We start from the raw sequence: 17500 nt of genomic DNA on the forward strand, positions 1-17500 counted from the left end.
GTAAGGGTTAGAAAACAGGTGACCATGATTAGCTGGAAGCTGAGCAAAAACATTGACCCCAGAACAACCAGGAGTTGGGTATGGAGAAAAGAAAGGAAGTGGGGAGCCATCAAAAGAGCATTGTACATTTGACGGCAAAGGCATCAAATCTGCAGAGTGACCAAGCCGGCCCCCAAACTTCACCTGAACCTGCGACCAGGCAGACGGGGATAACTTGGCATCCTGCAGAGACAAAACTCGCGAAGGGGGGTCCGCAGGATTAAGAGGAGAGGGAATATAACAAAGGTTGAGATGAATATTAGTTTTTGTGACAACCCAAAACAGCTTCTTAAGAGCATTAGAGAGGGCATGTGACTTTGCACCCTGAGACTGCCAAGACCTAATGAGAACTTGGCTATCAGTAAATACGTCTACCCAGCTGTCACGGAAAGATAAGGCCTCTAGAGCATTGACAAGGGCTAATGTCTCCTTGACATTTATGTGAAGACCGCGTTGATCCGCAGGCCAGTAATCGCATATCATGGCGTCATGGGCGTTGGGACCAAGGGAGCACGCCCAAGCGAAGGAAGAAGCATCAGAACATAATTTAACTTGATGATGAAGCTCTTGGCGCCAAGGAAGGTAACCAGTCCAAGATTCAAGGAACAACCAATGTTGAATTTCGTCTTTTAAAGGCCCCGAAACAGAAATTGGACGAGAGACCTTTTGCAATAGCAATGTTGAGCTCATTAATGAAGAGGCGAGCTCCCGGGACCGCAAGGGCAAAAGACATGTACTTTCCAGATAAACGCTGAAGGGTTTTGACGTCTGTGGAGCTACAGCTAAGAACATGGCGGGTGAGGGAGAGACACTTCTGCTTCTTTTCCTGGATAAGCAAAAAGGCCTGACGAACCGAATCTATCAAAAAGCCAAGGTAAGGGACAACCTGCCTAGAGGTAAGGATGGATTTTTTAAGGCCAAGAAAGTATCCCAAACTAATGAGGGTATGACAAACTATAAAAATTGCGGATGATGCCCGAGCATATGAATATGCGAATTGAACATCGGCCACGAGGCAACAAGTCAATACAACATCTCATGCCGGGAAATATGCAAATAAATATCGACCATGAGGAGACAAATGATAAAACATCTCATGCCGGAAAATAGGCCAATTAAACATCGGCCATGAGGAAACAAGTAACAAAACATCTCATGCCGGAAAATATGTCAAATCAACGTTGGCCACATGAGGAAACAAACAACAAAACATCCAATGCTGGAAAATGTGCGAATTAAACATCGGCCATGAGTGAACAAATCAATACAACACCTCATACCGGAAAATATGCAAATACACATCGGCCATGAGGAAACAAACGAGAAAACATCTCATGCCGGAAAATATACCAATTAAACATCGGCCAAGAGGAAACAAATAACAAAACATCTCATGCCGGGAAATATGCCAAATAAACATCGGCCATGAGGAAACAAATAATAAACATCTCGAGCCGGGAAATATGCCAATTAAACACCGGCCATGAGGAAACACATAATAAACATCTCATACCGGAAAATATGCCAATCGAACTTCGGCCATGAGGAAACAAATAACAAAACATCTCATGCCGGAAAATATGCCAATTAAACATCGGCCATGAGGAAACAAATAATAAACATCTCATGCTGGAAAATATGCCAAAGAGGACTTAATAAATTAATTGTAGCAGGGGGTAAGCAAATAAATGCGACACTTCTATAAATATGCAAAAGTGAAGGGAGCACGCGGTAAGGAAGGAGGCACAAAACTGCCGAAAACTTAACAAACTGGAAAAGGGGGGGGGGGGGGGGGTAAAAGCCAGCTAAAGCTACTAAGTACTAAAAATACGGAATAAAATGAAGAAGCCGAATAATACCATAAAACTAATAAGGGAGCAACGAAGCGGATAAAAGACCACGAGGGTAACGGGTTCGAGATAAACCGATCCGAACTCGTGCAAAACAGAAGAGTATAAAAATAAAGAGGAAAGGCTAATACGACATGTACCTCAAGCTGGTCAGGAGTAGCCGGAGTATCCGCAGCTGGAGTTGCTGAAGCAACATTAGGGAGTTTAAGATCTACAACGGTGACGTCGATGAAAACGTCACCTCAAAATATAACTTGGCTCTATCGTAAGTTTCTCGCGGATTAGCCATCTCGTTCGCGTTGTACAATGTGGGCGAAGTATCCTAAAAATATATTGGTACGAGCGGTTTCAGAGTGAAAATAGAGAATGAAAGATTCACATTTGTACGCTCGCGTTGTCGTCAAAACCTCAAATTTGGTGATTTCACGTCGTTGTTGTGAAGAGGACCGCACGAATTTGTGCTAAAATGCGTGCCGCACGTGCAGCACGATTATTTTTCCACTTTTAACCAATGACATTGTTGTTTCGAGGCGTTCTCGTTGACGACCGCGTCGTAGATCTTAAAGTCCCTAATGTTTTGTACGACAGCGTCTTGAGGCGGCCTTGGCACTTGAGGAGGTTGTTCCTGTGGTTGAGGAGCCGGATCAGCCATACTGCTTGAGTCTTCTATCGAAATGATGATGAATGCATTTGGGGAATACCTCTTATATTCGCTTGGGTAAGACCGCTGTAAATAGTAGGCACCGTCCTTAACTACTAATCCTCTGGGTATTGAATTCTATTCGTAGGCAAATGATGGTTGCGGTCAAACTCGAGAGAAACAGTGTAACTCGTGTAACACTAGTGTTGACACTTCTCTAGTGTCAACTCACTGGTGTTTTGAATCCCTTGGGGAACACTGAACAATAGAACCTTGAGTTAACACTAGTGTTAACACCCTAATGCGACCGCCGACCATTTTCTTTTGTTTCGATTGAAAACGAATTGAGTTGCCCGAGTTAAATCTATTTGTTCACTCTTCTGAATGTTTCCAGTCCTCTTTCATTTGTTTGCTTTTCCGTTCATGGATTCCTTTTATTTTCCAGGGCAGCCCAGGCGAAAAAGGAGATGAAGGTGACGACGGAACCAATGGAGACGCAGTACGGAAATAATTTTAACTTTCTATGACTGACTCGTGTTTTTGTTGTATGCGTGTGTGTTTGTGTGTGTGTGTGTGTGTTTTATTTCCTTTGAAGAAAAGGAATACCGTATTTATTCGGCTATAAGGCGAGACCCTAAACAGCCAACGCGTAAGATCAACTTAACCAAGCCGAATTTTAAAACGAAAACACTCGGCTATCAAGCCCTGGCCAAACTATCGAACAAAGGATATCGATTAAACGCTCCAAGTTTGCTCGATCCAACATTTGGCCACCCATGTTAGAAGATGTTCGTCCAAAATTTTTTGTTCGATCAAGTGTTGGATGAAGTTTGCTTTTGATCAAACATTGCGACCAACAATTCTGCTCGACGCAACAATAGGGCCGTTTATACGAGAGAAAATAAGCCGCGGCTTACGTAAGCCGCAAACACCCCGTATAAATGGTACGAAATACACGTTCACGGCTTTCTCAAGCCGCGGCTTATCCTGGCCAGGGAGTTTATACTCGTATAAATAGTTCCTTTCGCGGCTTACGTAAGCCGCGGCCAGAGTTAGCCGCGGTTTATTTTCTCTCGTATAAACGGCCCTAATGTTGCAGTGTTTGGCCGCTCTTCCAACAAAGTTGTGTCCCGAATCGAGTCACGTTCACGCTGCTGGCCACTCACGAATCGATATATTATTTTCATTCCTACGCTTCCAGCACTAAACAAAGATGGCGGACTAGGATCAAGGGTGTTAGTGTCATATTTATAAAATTTAGCGCCAACTTGAACTTGAATCAGTTTCGTGAAGCAATGTTGGATAGTGTTTTGCCACTACCTCAGCATTTACATGAAACAATGTTGCATGTGGAAACCAACTTTGTTCGATAGTTTGGCCAGGGCTGTAGACGAGACGTATTTGTTAAACAAAGACCTCACAATTTCGCCAAGAATTCACGTGAAAAACTTCTTTTATCTGTAATGAAACTTGCACAGACACCGTGCAGTGAAAACTCCAAAGGTCAACAGAGTTTCTATCTCAAAAAACACAGGCGCAAAATAAATATTGCAATGGTGACAATGCGAGGGTAAAGCGACGAAATTTGCCAATGAATGTTAAGCGAAATGAAGGGAAGTAATGCGAGTCTTGAATTGTCTTTCTCATCCTCGGGAAGGACTAACTTATCTAGCAACCATTTCTTTTGGGAGGCCCTATTAGGGGTTATCGGGATACGGGATATTTGGGTAAAAAATTATAGGGATACGGGATATTTGGGCGGAAAATTAAAGGGATACGGGATATTTTTAAAAAGATTCTGGGATATCGAAGTTATCATTTTTTAAAAGAATCAAATAAGAATTAACGGGATACGGGATATTTTGGCCAAAAATTAATGGGATACGGGATACTCAGACCCCCCCTAATGGGGCCTCTTTTGGGCCTTAAGGTGGCTCAAGCCAGTTTCAAAGCTTTCAAGTAACGTTCTTATTAGAATGTTTGGCACTACAACGCTGTATCACGTATTAGCAATGTTATGATACCATAAGAAACACCAATTATTGCTGAACAAGCTGCGGCCATTATTGTGACTGTACACTTTAACTCTGTGATTTTTTTTTTTTTTTTTTTTTTTGGTGGCTCTGATTTTGCAGCTCAGAATTTCCTTTGAACTTTGCAGAAAGTTTCACATTGGTCTTCTGATTACTATTCAGCAATAAAAAATCGGGGTCACCGAGTTTGTTGTTGAGTTATTAGCAACTAAAGCCAAAATGTAAGGTTTTTTTCAAGGCTTTTCCGTTTTCAAGGTTACTTATTACGTCACCGTAATGACCGCATCTTGTTCAGCAGTAATCGGTGTTTCACATGGTACCATGCCATTGCTGTTACGTGATACAGTGTGTAGTGCCAATCTTTCTAAAGAGAGTGCCTCTACGAAGTGTTTAAACTTGTTGGAGCCACCTTACCACCTTCATCAGCAGCTTCTTAGGTCATTGCGGTGTGATCAAAACACTTATGTCTAGAAAGGCAAGTAGTTAAATGCACGCCCAATTTTGATATCCAATGCGATGTGTTCCCTTTAAGTTTAAGCATTCCCTACCGAAGTATTTTTAACAAAATGGTTAGGGTAAAGGTTAGCGTTGTTATTAGGTCAGGGTAAATGGGACAGTCTATCCTTAATTGAGGAGCAGCATTTGGGAGACACTTTGTGACGTTTAGCCGCCGTTCTTGTGGCTAAAGCTCTCTAACATTCATCACCGTATCTTTATTTAACCTCGGTATCACATTCTTTCCAAGTACAATGGTCTTCCGGTGACCCTTGAATACACAAAAAACGTCAATAAAAGGAGCTACTTATTTACAATTATGACTGAGAAATGGGTGGATAAAAGCAATTCCACCAAAGCATTTTGCAACCTCTTTTAATCTAGAGGTGCTTTCAATTCTTTTATTGTAGAGATGAAACTATTCTTTGCTTTTTTTTTTTTTCCTCTCAGGGAGAAAAGGGTGCTCGGGGAACACCTGGTGCTGCTGGCACTGGAGGGATATCTGGGCCTCCAGGGGAGTCTGGAGACAAAGGTGCAGATGGGTCTCCTGGACCGGACGTAAGTCTTGAAGCCAAAGAATTGTCTTGGCCAGTCACAACTATGGAACGCAATCAAATGAATCAATCAATTACATGTAGCCTGTTCTAAGTGCGGGAAAACCCGTCCGAGCCAATTCCAATTCGTTCTGAAGTCTGGTTGTCCGAAGTATTGACTCGAAAGGCATCTTTGCTGAGTTCACTGTTACCTTATGTTTCATTAACATACGAGTTTGCTCACAGAAAGCACCATACTATTTACAACTTGAGCTCGAAAGGTAAAAGAACTCTTCTGCAGTTAAATCTCCAATTTTAAGCCTTCAAGCTGTGATAACGAGCCAGTCATTAGCCATCCAAAACTGTTTAATTCGTGGGGTGGCAACAGCGTAAGCGCTAATCACCCCATACGTTCTTCGTAAAATTTCGAATTTTCCGAAAGCATCATTGCGTGGAAATTGTCTGGTACATCGGGTTCAAATTTTTCAGAGAGAGGCCATAATGAAATGCACTTTGTATGGTTTAAATGATTGCCTTGTGCTACAGTCTCGGTCGCAAATGTTGTAACACAGACGGCAAATTGACCCCTCTCCCCCTTCATTGTTGATGTTTATGGGTTGGAGTGCAAAAACCAAGCGGTAAATGCAACGTTGATGGGAGGAAGGAGGAGGGATACGTTGTTAATAGCTTTGATGCGCTTCATTTGCTGTTCAAGCGAAGTGTCACAACTACTTATGACCGAGGTTGTAGTGAGGCAAAAAATGTAAACAAAGATCCCAAGGTATCTGGTATCTGAGAGCAGCTGTGTACATTTTGAGCACATAATTTTGTTTTTACCCTCAGGGTGATCAAGGAATCGCTGGAGAAGGTGGAAAGAGAGGAAGTCGAGGAACCCGGGTAATTTTTTTTTTCCGTTAGAGATGTTAGTAATTGTTCTTTTAGTAATCCCTAAAGTGCGTTCTTATTAAAGGGACACTGTTATGAGCTGCGCATGCTCGAGTTTGTTTGCTCTCGAGCCCACGGAAAATTCTAGCCGCCATCATGTTTTCACGCGTGAGTCACGTATATTCGCCAGAGTTTCTCCTTTGTCCACCATGGCCCTCCCCAGTGGACACCATTTTGAATTTGTCGATTCAACCTGAAAAAAGTTCTCCTAACACTTTTCACGTTTTCACAAGACGCTAGCGCATGCGCTTCTCGTGACAGTTTCCCTTTAGTGCTGTCATGTTAGCCATACCTCCTGTAATCATTATTTGTAAACAATATATCAGTAAATATAGTATCTCTTGTTAATGTCAGTATCGTAAGTTGTAAGTAGTCTATGTAGTGTTTATTACTGTAAATAAATGTAGGTGTTTCAAAATTTAAATACAATTTTAAAAAAAATGCTGTCATGTCCAAATTGACAGGGTCGACCCGGTTTTGAAGGAGCAGTAGGAGACGTTGGCGAAGTGGGACCTAAGGTATGGAAACTGACTTAAGGCGTAGACACAGACACAGAATTTATGGCGAACTCGTAGGGCCAGAGGCACCTGAACTTGAAGAGTGTAACTCTTTTCCTTGGAACAAACCTGGGGATTTTTTTAGGACACCAATTTTATGCCAAAATATAGACAAACGTGAGATCGAAGCTGCACGCGCGGGAAAATGCGGGAGCTACGTTACATCCAAAGAAGGAAATTAAGGTCATGAGCTTCTAGTAGGGCCTAATTGGCCTTACTCACGATAGCCGCCATGATGGTGTTAAAATTGTCATGCAAATTAGCCATGTGTTATGCTGGGGGACAAACATTGAAAAAAAGGCAAACTTGCGGAAAATCGGCCCGGCGAAATATTCAAATAACATTGCTAAAAGTGTATTTTAGAATTTGGAATTAAGTACCTTTTATAATAATTTTATATCTTTGATCGCCTTTGAGATTTTGACTTTCTACTTCGTTATCTGCTCATTTTTCACTAACAAAACATCGAAGTAACTTGTGATAAACATTCAATGAACGTGAAACATCTGTGTGGCTAAGATGTTCGTTATAACCTCTCGAACTTGTGTTGTTTGCTCCCTCAGAAGTGTGTAGCTAATTTGCATGATAATAGCAAATCCAACATGGCGGCCATCGTGAATAAGGGCTATTACAGGGCAATCCTAAAATCCGGAATCTGGAATCCGGAATCGCAGGTCATTGTTTTACCAATACAGAGAGTAAAAACTATCCTAAACATTTTTTTCATAGAAGCTAACATTAGGCGTAATTAGGCCTAAACAAACGTTTTTAGGCGTAAGGTTAGCTTTTATGAATGTTTAGGATAGTTTTTACTCTTTGTATGACCTGTGATTCCGGATTCCGGATTCCGGATTTTAGGGTTGCCCGCTATTAAATGTAACTTCACAGAAAACTAGTTCTTGGCGCCTTTCGGGTCACTGAGCGGTAACAATTGTTTTGGCCTTACTGGTGTAGTATATATAGTTTACGTCATAGAAAGTGCGGCGCACAGGGGTTTTATTCACGAGTTGTTTGTGTCAAAAACCCCGAGCGAGCGAGTGAGGGTTTTTGACATAAACAAGGAGTGAATACAACCCCATACAAAGCACTTTCTATGCCGTGTGCTGTTTATTACACATAAGACGAGAATTTTCATTGAAATAGTTTTCTGAACGCAAATTAGAAATAAAGACTCACTCAGAATAGAACCAAATGCAAATTTAATTTAATTCAATAACAAAGTACGATTTGCACGAGATGCACGAGTGATTAGCTTGTAAAGGACTTTACGCTATCGTTGATTGGTTATACTTCCACACCTGAAAGAGCCGTACGCCATTCTGATTGGCTGTATAGGCCTTTTTCACATGTGAAAATAAAGCGTATAGGTTTGTACAAATGAGCTCTATGGAATAAAATTCTCATGTTATGTGTAATAAAACCATTAACGCAGCGTGTATTGAAGCGATGGCTTATTACATCTCTTCTTGTTTCTGAAGTACCTTTTATTTTAGGCTTTCCTGGCGAGTTGTGACCGGCAAAAACTTAAATTGTTCTTGTTTTTATTTCTCAAGGGTGATTTTGGTTATACTGGTGAAGCTGGAAAGCCAGGCCCTCCAGGGGTTCAGGTGAGTTCAAGTATTCGAAGGATTATCTGTAATAAATTTGTCTGGAAGCATTGATAGCGCAGTGGTGAGAGCACTCGCCTCCTACCAATGTGTCCCTGGTTCGATTTCCAGATTCGGCGTCATATGTGGTTTTCCTACTCCGCTTCGACCTTTTTTTCTCCGGGTACTCCCGGTTTCCCTCTCGCCGCAAAAACCAACCTTCGATTGGATTTCAGTATAGCGTCGCCACTGCAATTTTCCCTTTCATAAACAAGCGTTGCCATTTGGACGAGACTTTCAATTTTCACTGTTAAGTTTGTCGTTTGCAAATGAGGAAAAAAATACTTAATCTAGGACTAGATTAGCAGGGTATGTCACTTAAGTAATGGTCCGGCTAAGAAGCAGGCAGCCCAGCGGCAAAAGTACTTAGAAGCTGCTGCTCCAATCGAGGCATCTGATTGGCTAATATCGGAAAATGTCGAAAAAAGATGAGAAAAAAATGAAAAAAAAGCCTTTTTTGGATTTCTTCTTCCCCATGCCCTTGATCTCTGTCTCTCGGCCAAATTTGGGCATTGTTCTATGCGCCATTCGCCAATCGGCAAATGGCGCATAGAATCTTGACGATATTTACAAACATAGTTTTTGAAGGCATAATGATTTGTTCTACGAAACAGAATCTAATTTTTTAGACGGCAAGTCGATTACATTTTTCATTGAAATTCAAATTTCGCGCTTTTAGCTGCTTACACCAATGGGAACAGCCGAACTTAATTTGATTAAAAATGTTGGCACATTTTAACTAACCGACGCTATTGCCGCGGGCTATTGTTTTTCTGCCTGCTTCTTAGCCGGACCATTACTTAAAGTTAAAAAAAAACCTGAGAAAAAACCTGGAAAAAAATTAGTAAAGTTAATCGAACGATGTCGAAATCGGCTCAATGGTTTACGAGCAACTGCACGTACCGGTAATCTCTACGCCACCGAAACAGCGGGTTCGAAATGGCAATTTTAAAATATTTAAATAAAGCTAATCCTAACAATTTATTGAAAGATAACCGAAAAAAAAAATTCCTAATATGCTCTGAATTTACTATTATCGTTAATTTAAAAGACTGAAAGCTTGATATCGATTCTGGGAAATGGTTTTATATATTTGAAAGAGACCCCAAGTGTATGGACATGGATTCGAATCTGGGAATATTGAATAACCCGTCACCTATAACCACTTGACCACCGCATCGCTAGCTACTCAGGGACACTTTTTGACAATGTTGTGTTTTCACTCGGCAACAAACAATATTAAACACTGTAAAAGGTTTGTTACCAAACTTCACGACTAAGCTAAACATTTTAAAATCTAAACTTACGCCTAATCAATGTAGCATAGGCCTAATTACTCATCAGCAATGATATTCCGTGGGAGACTTAAAATAAATCTTCTTTTTGTGAGAGCGCGGTGTCTTGATCTTCCGTGTTGAAGCTGAAAGAAGCGGTCCCTATAGAATTAAAACTCCGGGTTGAAATCCACTCCACGGATGTGATTTTTATTTTCCTATTTTCTCTGCTACCACAAGTCTTGGGACACAGTGTCCGAAATTAACGATAATATTAAATTCAAAGCAAATTAAAATAACCGTTAATTTAGAGAAGAGATCATGTTGCCGAGAAGGAGAAACGAAACCCGAAAGCGCACAGTGCATCGGGGCTGGAGCGAGGAGAACAAAACGAGAACAGACTCTCCCCCAGTCACCTGTGTTCGTTCGATTCAGTTTTTGCGGATTCTCTTGTCTATCCAGAAAGGGACCTCTAGCAATCTAGTTGGGTGACCTGAATAGACCAATTCGGCTAACTCAGTGTTGTACCCAATTCAAATCTTTAAGGAATAAAACGTTTTGTTCCAAGTATTACCATATCATTTAAATGTGAATGCTACATTATCATGCAAATGCAATACACAAAGCATCTTAACCCCTATAGATTTGAATTGGGTACAACAATAGGACCGTTTATACGAGAGAAAATAAGCCGCGGCTAACTCTGGCCGCGGCTTACGTAAGCCGCGAAAGGAACTATTTATACGAGTATAAACTCCCCGGCCAGGATAAGCCGCGGCTTGAGAAAGCCGTGAACGTAGATTTTGTACCATTTATACGGGGTGTTCGCGGCTTACGTAAGCCGCGGCCAGAGTTAGCCGCGGCTTATTTTCTCTCGTATAAACGGCCCTAATGAGTTAGCCGAATTGGTCTATGAAATGAGTCAATAGTCAAGGTCCTTGTTTATAGTATCTGAGGGGTCCTTATATATAGAATCTGTGAAACAAAAAGTAGCTAGAACAAGAGTTAAGATTTTTCTTCCCAATAGAACGGTTGTTCCAGATAGCACATGGTGTGTGTGTGGACTACGTTAGCTGGCATGAATCACGCTGATACAAAAATACATATTGACATTACATCCATCGAGTGCATTGCTTGTTCTCTCGTAAAACGTTCTCCCCCGCGTTTGTTTTTAAGCTTCTGGAAACGAATTGTGGTATAAGAAACACGCAACACTAGACCAACAAAATTTCCGCTGGCTCGTTTGCTTGTTGACTGCCGAGGCAAGTAATTGATTATTTCTGTTCATTTTAGGGTGAGGACGGTCCCGCGGGACGAAATGGAACAGCAGGTCCTCCGGGACCAAAGGTATTTGTCGATTAATAGAGAGCTTAATCAGCGACAACGGCGACGGCAACGAGAACGTCATCGTGAAATATAAAATCGCGTTATGTTAATCGCTTCGTGACTATTTCAACCTTTTTAATATGACAAGGGTGTCGTAGTTCCTCAAAAATGACACTGGTCGGAACGGCACTTAATTTAGGGGAGAAAATGAAAATTGATTCTCAAGTGCTGACCTTCATAGAACCTCAAAATTGGCTATTTCAGTCCCGTTGTTGTTTTGCTGACGACGGCAAAGAAATGGACAACAGTGAAAAACGCACGTGCAGAGCGTGGAAAGCTATTGTTTTTGCCCACTAAATATGCAAATTTGTGACGTTCTTGTTGCTTAAGCTCCCCAATATTTATCACGCTCAACCTACATAATGAGGGACCTTATGGCCGGTTTACACGGAACGATTGCTCGGCCCGCTGGCGTCGGAGCGCAAATCTGCCGTGTCTTTTGACAGTCGATGAACGACAGATTCATGGAAATGATAATCGGTCCGATTAAAAAAATCTGATGCACTGCAAACAGATTTTTTGAAGTCGGGCAACACCCCGAGAGAAATCGCCTTGTCATTCACAGGATACGCAAGTGGGTAGTGCGCATAAATACTTACAAAAATAAAGCGTTCAATATGGCGGATACTAAAAGGACAACAGGAAGATCTTTTGAGGAAAAATAACACGTTTTACACAATTTGCACAGTGCGATTTATCGGCCCGGCAAAATCTGCCGACAAATCGAACCGTGTAAAGCGGCCTTTAAGATCTACAGCGGCGTCAACGAAAACGTTCTTCAAAATTACAAGTTTTTATTTTCCAAACTTTTTCGTCATTAGTCCAGTTTGTCGAACGTCTATAAACTACCCGAACTATTCAGGAAGTGAAGTGGGAGGAATGGTGTTGAAACCAGGCGAAAACGTAATAAAATTTCGTCGCTATGTGCTCACGTTGTCCTCAGAGCGTGAGATTTCTCGTTGACGTCGCTGTCGTAGAATCTTAAGCCTGGTGTCCATATGATCTGCAACGGTCTGCGACCATCGGAAGCTCCCTGCGTTGGTTGTATCGCAGACGATCGTAAACCCAGCAGGCAAGTGTTTCCGTTTAAATCTGAAGCGATTGAAGACAAGCCTACCACTAATTCTCTGCGAAGCAAAGAGAAAAAGGAGCACACTTACTTCAAGTCTGAAGGCGAACGACAGTTTGTCGCCGATAGGACACAGATCATTTCAGACACACGTTCCCATTAAAATTTGTCTTAGTCGGAAGCGTCTTAATGGTCGGGAAAGTAGAACTAGATTCAACTTTCCCGATCATCCAGACCGTGTGCCGCAGATCGCCGCAGATGCCGGGGACAGATGTTCCATATCTCTGCGACGTGGTGCAGACCTATTGGTGATCGAGTCGCACACGGTTGCAGATCATATGGAAACCAGGCTTTAAGGTCCCTAATAGGGAATGTAAATCGACGTCGTCAAGGAGATAGGCCACATTCGCTTGTTCATTTTACTTTCCTAATTCAGATCATATGACGACACTCAGAGATTGTTCATTAAAGAGAGTGCATGAAGACATAGACGGAATGGATAAATGGCGGCCAAAAATGTATTTTTTTGTTTATGCGCTAATTGCTGGTTTTCACTCACGTGATCAACAGCCATGTTTTTCAACGAAAACAAAAGGAAGCGTTTGCATAACAATAGATTTCAATTCCCGGAGGATTTGCTCGGGGCACCAACATGGCCGCCTTTTCTTTGTTTAGGGCACCAACATGGCGGTCGTGACGTCATGTGAAAACCGAGCCGAATTGCCCTTTTCACGGTTAATTTTTCTTATTTGCATTACAATGTAATCTAACGTGGATGCGAGGCAATTTCGGGTTAAAACTACAAAATAGCCCGAAATTGCCTCACATACATGCTAGATTATATTGTAATGCAAATGAGAAAAACTAACTGTGAAAAGGGCTATTAGACTGACTAGCCGCGCTCTCAGGAAACATTTCTTTTGTATTTTGTCCATGCAATCGAGGCTAGTAAGTCTAATTAGCACATAAACAAAAGAATATTTTTTGGCCGCCATTTATGCATTCGGTCTATATCCATACTTGAACAGACTTAACTATTAGAGTGTAACGTTAAGTGCTAGTTTTCTACCCATATGAACCATGTGAGCGTTAGCTCTACTAATGGAAATGGGCCCACACAAGGACAGAGAAAAACCATTTCCATTAGTAGGGCTAACGCTCACATGGTTCATATGGGTAGAAACCTAGCACTTAACGTTACTCTCTAATAGTTAAGTCTGTTGAAATATAAGTGCTACATGACCAATGTTTGCAAAACGTTTTAGCGTTTTTCTCTGATTTGCATTGATTCGTTAGGTAAAATTACATTTTACATCAATTGCAGTGACTAACACCTCAGAAGACACATCCTGTTGCTTTAATTTCACAGATTTCAAAATCTTGATATTTTTCTTCGGAAAACTGTAGTTGGCCACGTTACCATCTTAAATTCCCTATCGTGTGGTGGAGCTCCCGTTGACTTCGTTCATCTTTAAGTCTTTAACAAGCAGGTTAACAGCATCTTCAACATCTTAACAACAGCATGAGTGGATGGATGCAAGGGAGAGTTGGAAAGAGGGTGAACGACAGCAGAGGAAACTGAATAAAATTCCTAATTCATGACCTCGCCTTTTTCTTCTAGGGTGACAGTTTGTAATACATTCTTAAACAACAATAATATTTAGGTTTTGAATGTATGGGCAGTTTAAGAATGATTTTAATCTCGAATGGCAAGTTATTTACGGATATAATTCTTCCCTCTCTAGGGTGAGATTGGATCCGCAGGTGTTCCAGGCAATCAAGGACCCATCGGACCCGAGGTAATCTCGCTTTATGTCTAGAAATACTTAACAATTAGACCCATAGCCCGCAAGGGCTTCATCACCGAAGAGACTGATTGGCCTAGTCACCATCAGCGTCAGAAGTTTGCGCGAAAATCGTTGCCTAACTCGATGTTGTACCTGATTCAGACTCTTTCCGAATAACACGTTTTGTTCCAGGTATTTCCATATCATGTGAATGTTACATATAATGCAAATACAATGCTCAAAGAATCTAAAACGCGGGAGATTTGAATTGGGTACAACGTTCGGTCTATTTTTTATAGGGAAGATATCGTGGACGTCACCTATTGTCATTTTAGTGTGCCAACAAGAGACTCGTTGTTTGTCGAAACAGAGGGTCTTTATTTGTTCCTGTGGTTGTCACATTTGAATAACTAAAGGGATGTTTGTAAACAGGTATCTTCCCTATTTTCCCGCAACACCCGATTCCTTACTCTTGGGTACTTGCTTTTCTGAACGTATCGCGAAATAAACTACCAAAGTTTACACGATCGCTAAAATATTTTTTTTGTTCTCAGGGAGAGAGTAGTTTTTGAAGGTACTGCGTCGCTGAAAATGTGCTGTTGCGGTTGAAGCTCGCTTTAAATTCGAATTATAGTCAGGAAGACAACTGGACTCCTATGTTAAGGAGCTCGGAAAAAGGAAACGCCCGTTTATCTTTCTTGCCCTCGCGCGGAAACTGCCGAAGTGTTTGCCATGCAGACTATCTCTTTGAAAACGCAAACCGTGCAAGGCTCTTCCAAGGTTGTTTGCCGGTATGCGTTTATTCATTAAAAACTGCCGTGCATACGGCGAGAGCTACTCAAGTTTAAATTGACGAATCAGAATTAAGCGAGCTGGAAAACCTGTGCTATCCGATGTCACTTTAGTCGTTCGCATTTAAAGGGCCAGAAAACCATTTTAAAAGGTTTTGTGGCAACTTTTTTGTCAACAAACTTTTGCGCCAAACCTGGGTTGCCGCCGAACGGCGATACGAACGTCAGCCGTTGTGCTGTCTGTTATTTGTGCTTTTTCTAACTATTTTAGGACGAATTCAGTATGATATTTTCAACTGTAAGAAGACTTTAAAACTGTATTGATAATGTATTTATTTGGGTTAACTTCGCGAAAAAAGACTTTGGTGGCGTCCTTTCGACATGGTAGATCGACAACAACGTAGTTTGCGAAAAGAAATGCACCGTTCCGTTGAAAGGAAAAATGATTGACAGGATAGCTCAGTTTTGACTGCCGCGCGCACTGCGGGCTCGGGTTCCGTATGCAAGGTGTAACACGCAATCTGTAAGTCACGCAATCAGCAACTCGCGTATCCTGGCCGGCGGAAAGCAGTGTTTCCTTCATTTCGTTTCGCACTGATAAATTACGGAAGACAAAGAACCAATGGCCTTACTCTAATCGAATTTTCGACCGGTTTTTATCAGACGTAAAGTCAGCGCGTGACAGATCCTCTTTCGTGACTGGCAGGGTAGGCAAACATCGTGTACAGTCAAGCTATATCACGTGTGACCCGTTCTTTGAAATTTGACCAAATTATTCAAATCTGCGTACCAGTTTTGAACTTTGCTCTCGAGATTCTGAATTCCTCTGGATATTTCCTTTGATATGTTTAAAATAGTTAGGTATGAACTTTCGTTTTATTTTAAAATACCGTAAACGGTGTTTGCATCGTGAAAACTTCTTTCAAGCGTTTGATGAATTATTGTTCAGTTACATTGTGCAATTGTCTAAGCAACTTTCAGAAAATCTCAAATCTCGGAAGCTCTAAAGAGGAATTCGAATGTTCGTTTCAGTCTTGTGGATACTGGTCACGCGTGACATAGCTTGACTGGAGCAGGAAGATGTCAGTCCCATGCGTGGGATGCGTTGTCCTGTCACGTGACTAACTTTATTCCCGATGAAGACCACACAGTCGTTCGAAACTTCTCTTTCATTACTAATCACTAGTTTCCTATTAATATTCATTCCTACACTCATGCGTTACGTTACCCAGGAACAGTATCATGAGTAACAATTGTTTGTGTTCTTCAGGGACCAAAAGGAATTCGGGGTGACACTGGAAAACAGGTATGAGACATGCTTATAGAAGATAAAACCTTTATTTACCCACGGAAATCTCATCAGGATACTAAATACAATATAGTAATAAATATATAACAATACAAATTTAAAATCTAAAACTATTGACAGCAAGCTATTGATAGTACTATTGAACTAGTGAAACCCAGCTTTCCATGAGAACCGTGCTATATTTAACAATTATTCGCCAAAGGCGAAGTGATTATCGGTGAATATTCACCGAGACTTCCTCTCGGTGAATATTCACCGATAATCACTGAGCCTGAGGCGAATAATTGTTTTAATATAAATACACAGGTGATTATTTCAAAAAAGGGAAAAAAAGAAACATTTCAACGCGAAAATCATCTTCACTTACAGTGGCAAAACGACTACTGGCAGCCATTTTGTCCGTCGCGGTGATTATCGGCTGATAATCCGAGATAGCGAGCCAATGAGAGCGCGCGATTTTGTATAATCACCTGTGTATTTACACTAATAGCAATTAATTAGAAATTTAAAATTAACTCAACGTTTTTCGGCAACCAGCCCTAAATTCCCTAAGAGAATTAGCTTTCCTCAGCCAGACTGGTGGACTGTTCCAAAGCACCGCACCGCTGTAGCTGAAACTACTTTTTAGATAGTTTGCGCGGGTTTTAGAATAGCCAGCTTGCCCACTGTCTCTCTCAAAGAACAGGGAGCTCAGCCAACGGCAACGGCAACGAGAACGAGAACGTGATCTCAAAATATAAATTTGCGCTATTTTAATCGCTTATTGACTATTTCAACCTTTGTAATATGACAAGGGTGTAGTAGTTCCTCAAAAATGACACTGGTCGGAATGGCACTTCATTTAGGGGAGAAAATGAAAATTTATCCTCAAGTGGCGACGTTCGTAATAAAACCTCAAAATTGGCAATTTTACGTTGATGTTTTGCTGGCGACGGCAAAGAAATGGACAAAAGTGAAAATCGCACGTGCACGGCGTGCAAAGCTATTGTTTTTGCCCACTAAATATGCAAATCATGCAAATCTGGACGTTCTCATTGCCGTCTTCGTTGTCTTTGCTTAAACTCCGTAATAGTTGACTACAACGGCTGTCACGGTCAGTGAACAGTGCTCTCTTGTAGTCTGGAGCAAGGCCGCCATTTAATGATT

The 17500-nt window shown here is 41.4% G+C and overlaps 1 protein-coding gene across 1 annotated transcript in view; it reads left to right on the forward strand.

The window, feature by feature from the left end:
* The window catches only part of LOC137967929 (collagen alpha-1(II) chain-like), a 141726-nt gene that overhangs the window by 111290 nt on the left and 12936 nt on the right, over positions 1-17500 (forward strand). Inside the window, exons 53-60 of the mRNA XM_068814531.1 lie at positions 2975-3028; positions 5508-5615; positions 6434-6487; positions 7000-7053; positions 8646-8699; positions 11306-11359; positions 14213-14266; positions 16316-16351. Of these exons, the coding sequence (XP_068670632.1) occupies positions 2975-3028; positions 5508-5615; positions 6434-6487; positions 7000-7053; positions 8646-8699; positions 11306-11359; positions 14213-14266; positions 16316-16351 (468 nt within the window). The remainder of the gene's footprint in view (positions 1-2974; positions 3029-5507; positions 5616-6433; positions 6488-6999; positions 7054-8645; positions 8700-11305; positions 11360-14212; positions 14267-16315; positions 16352-17500) is intronic.

The sequence above is a fragment of the Montipora foliosa genome, chromosome 8, assembly GCF_036669935.1.
Source record: "Montipora foliosa isolate CH-2021 chromosome 8, ASM3666993v2, whole genome shotgun sequence".
In the NCBI taxonomy this organism is placed as follows: Eukaryota; Metazoa; Cnidaria; class Anthozoa; order Scleractinia; family Acroporidae; genus Montipora; species Montipora foliosa.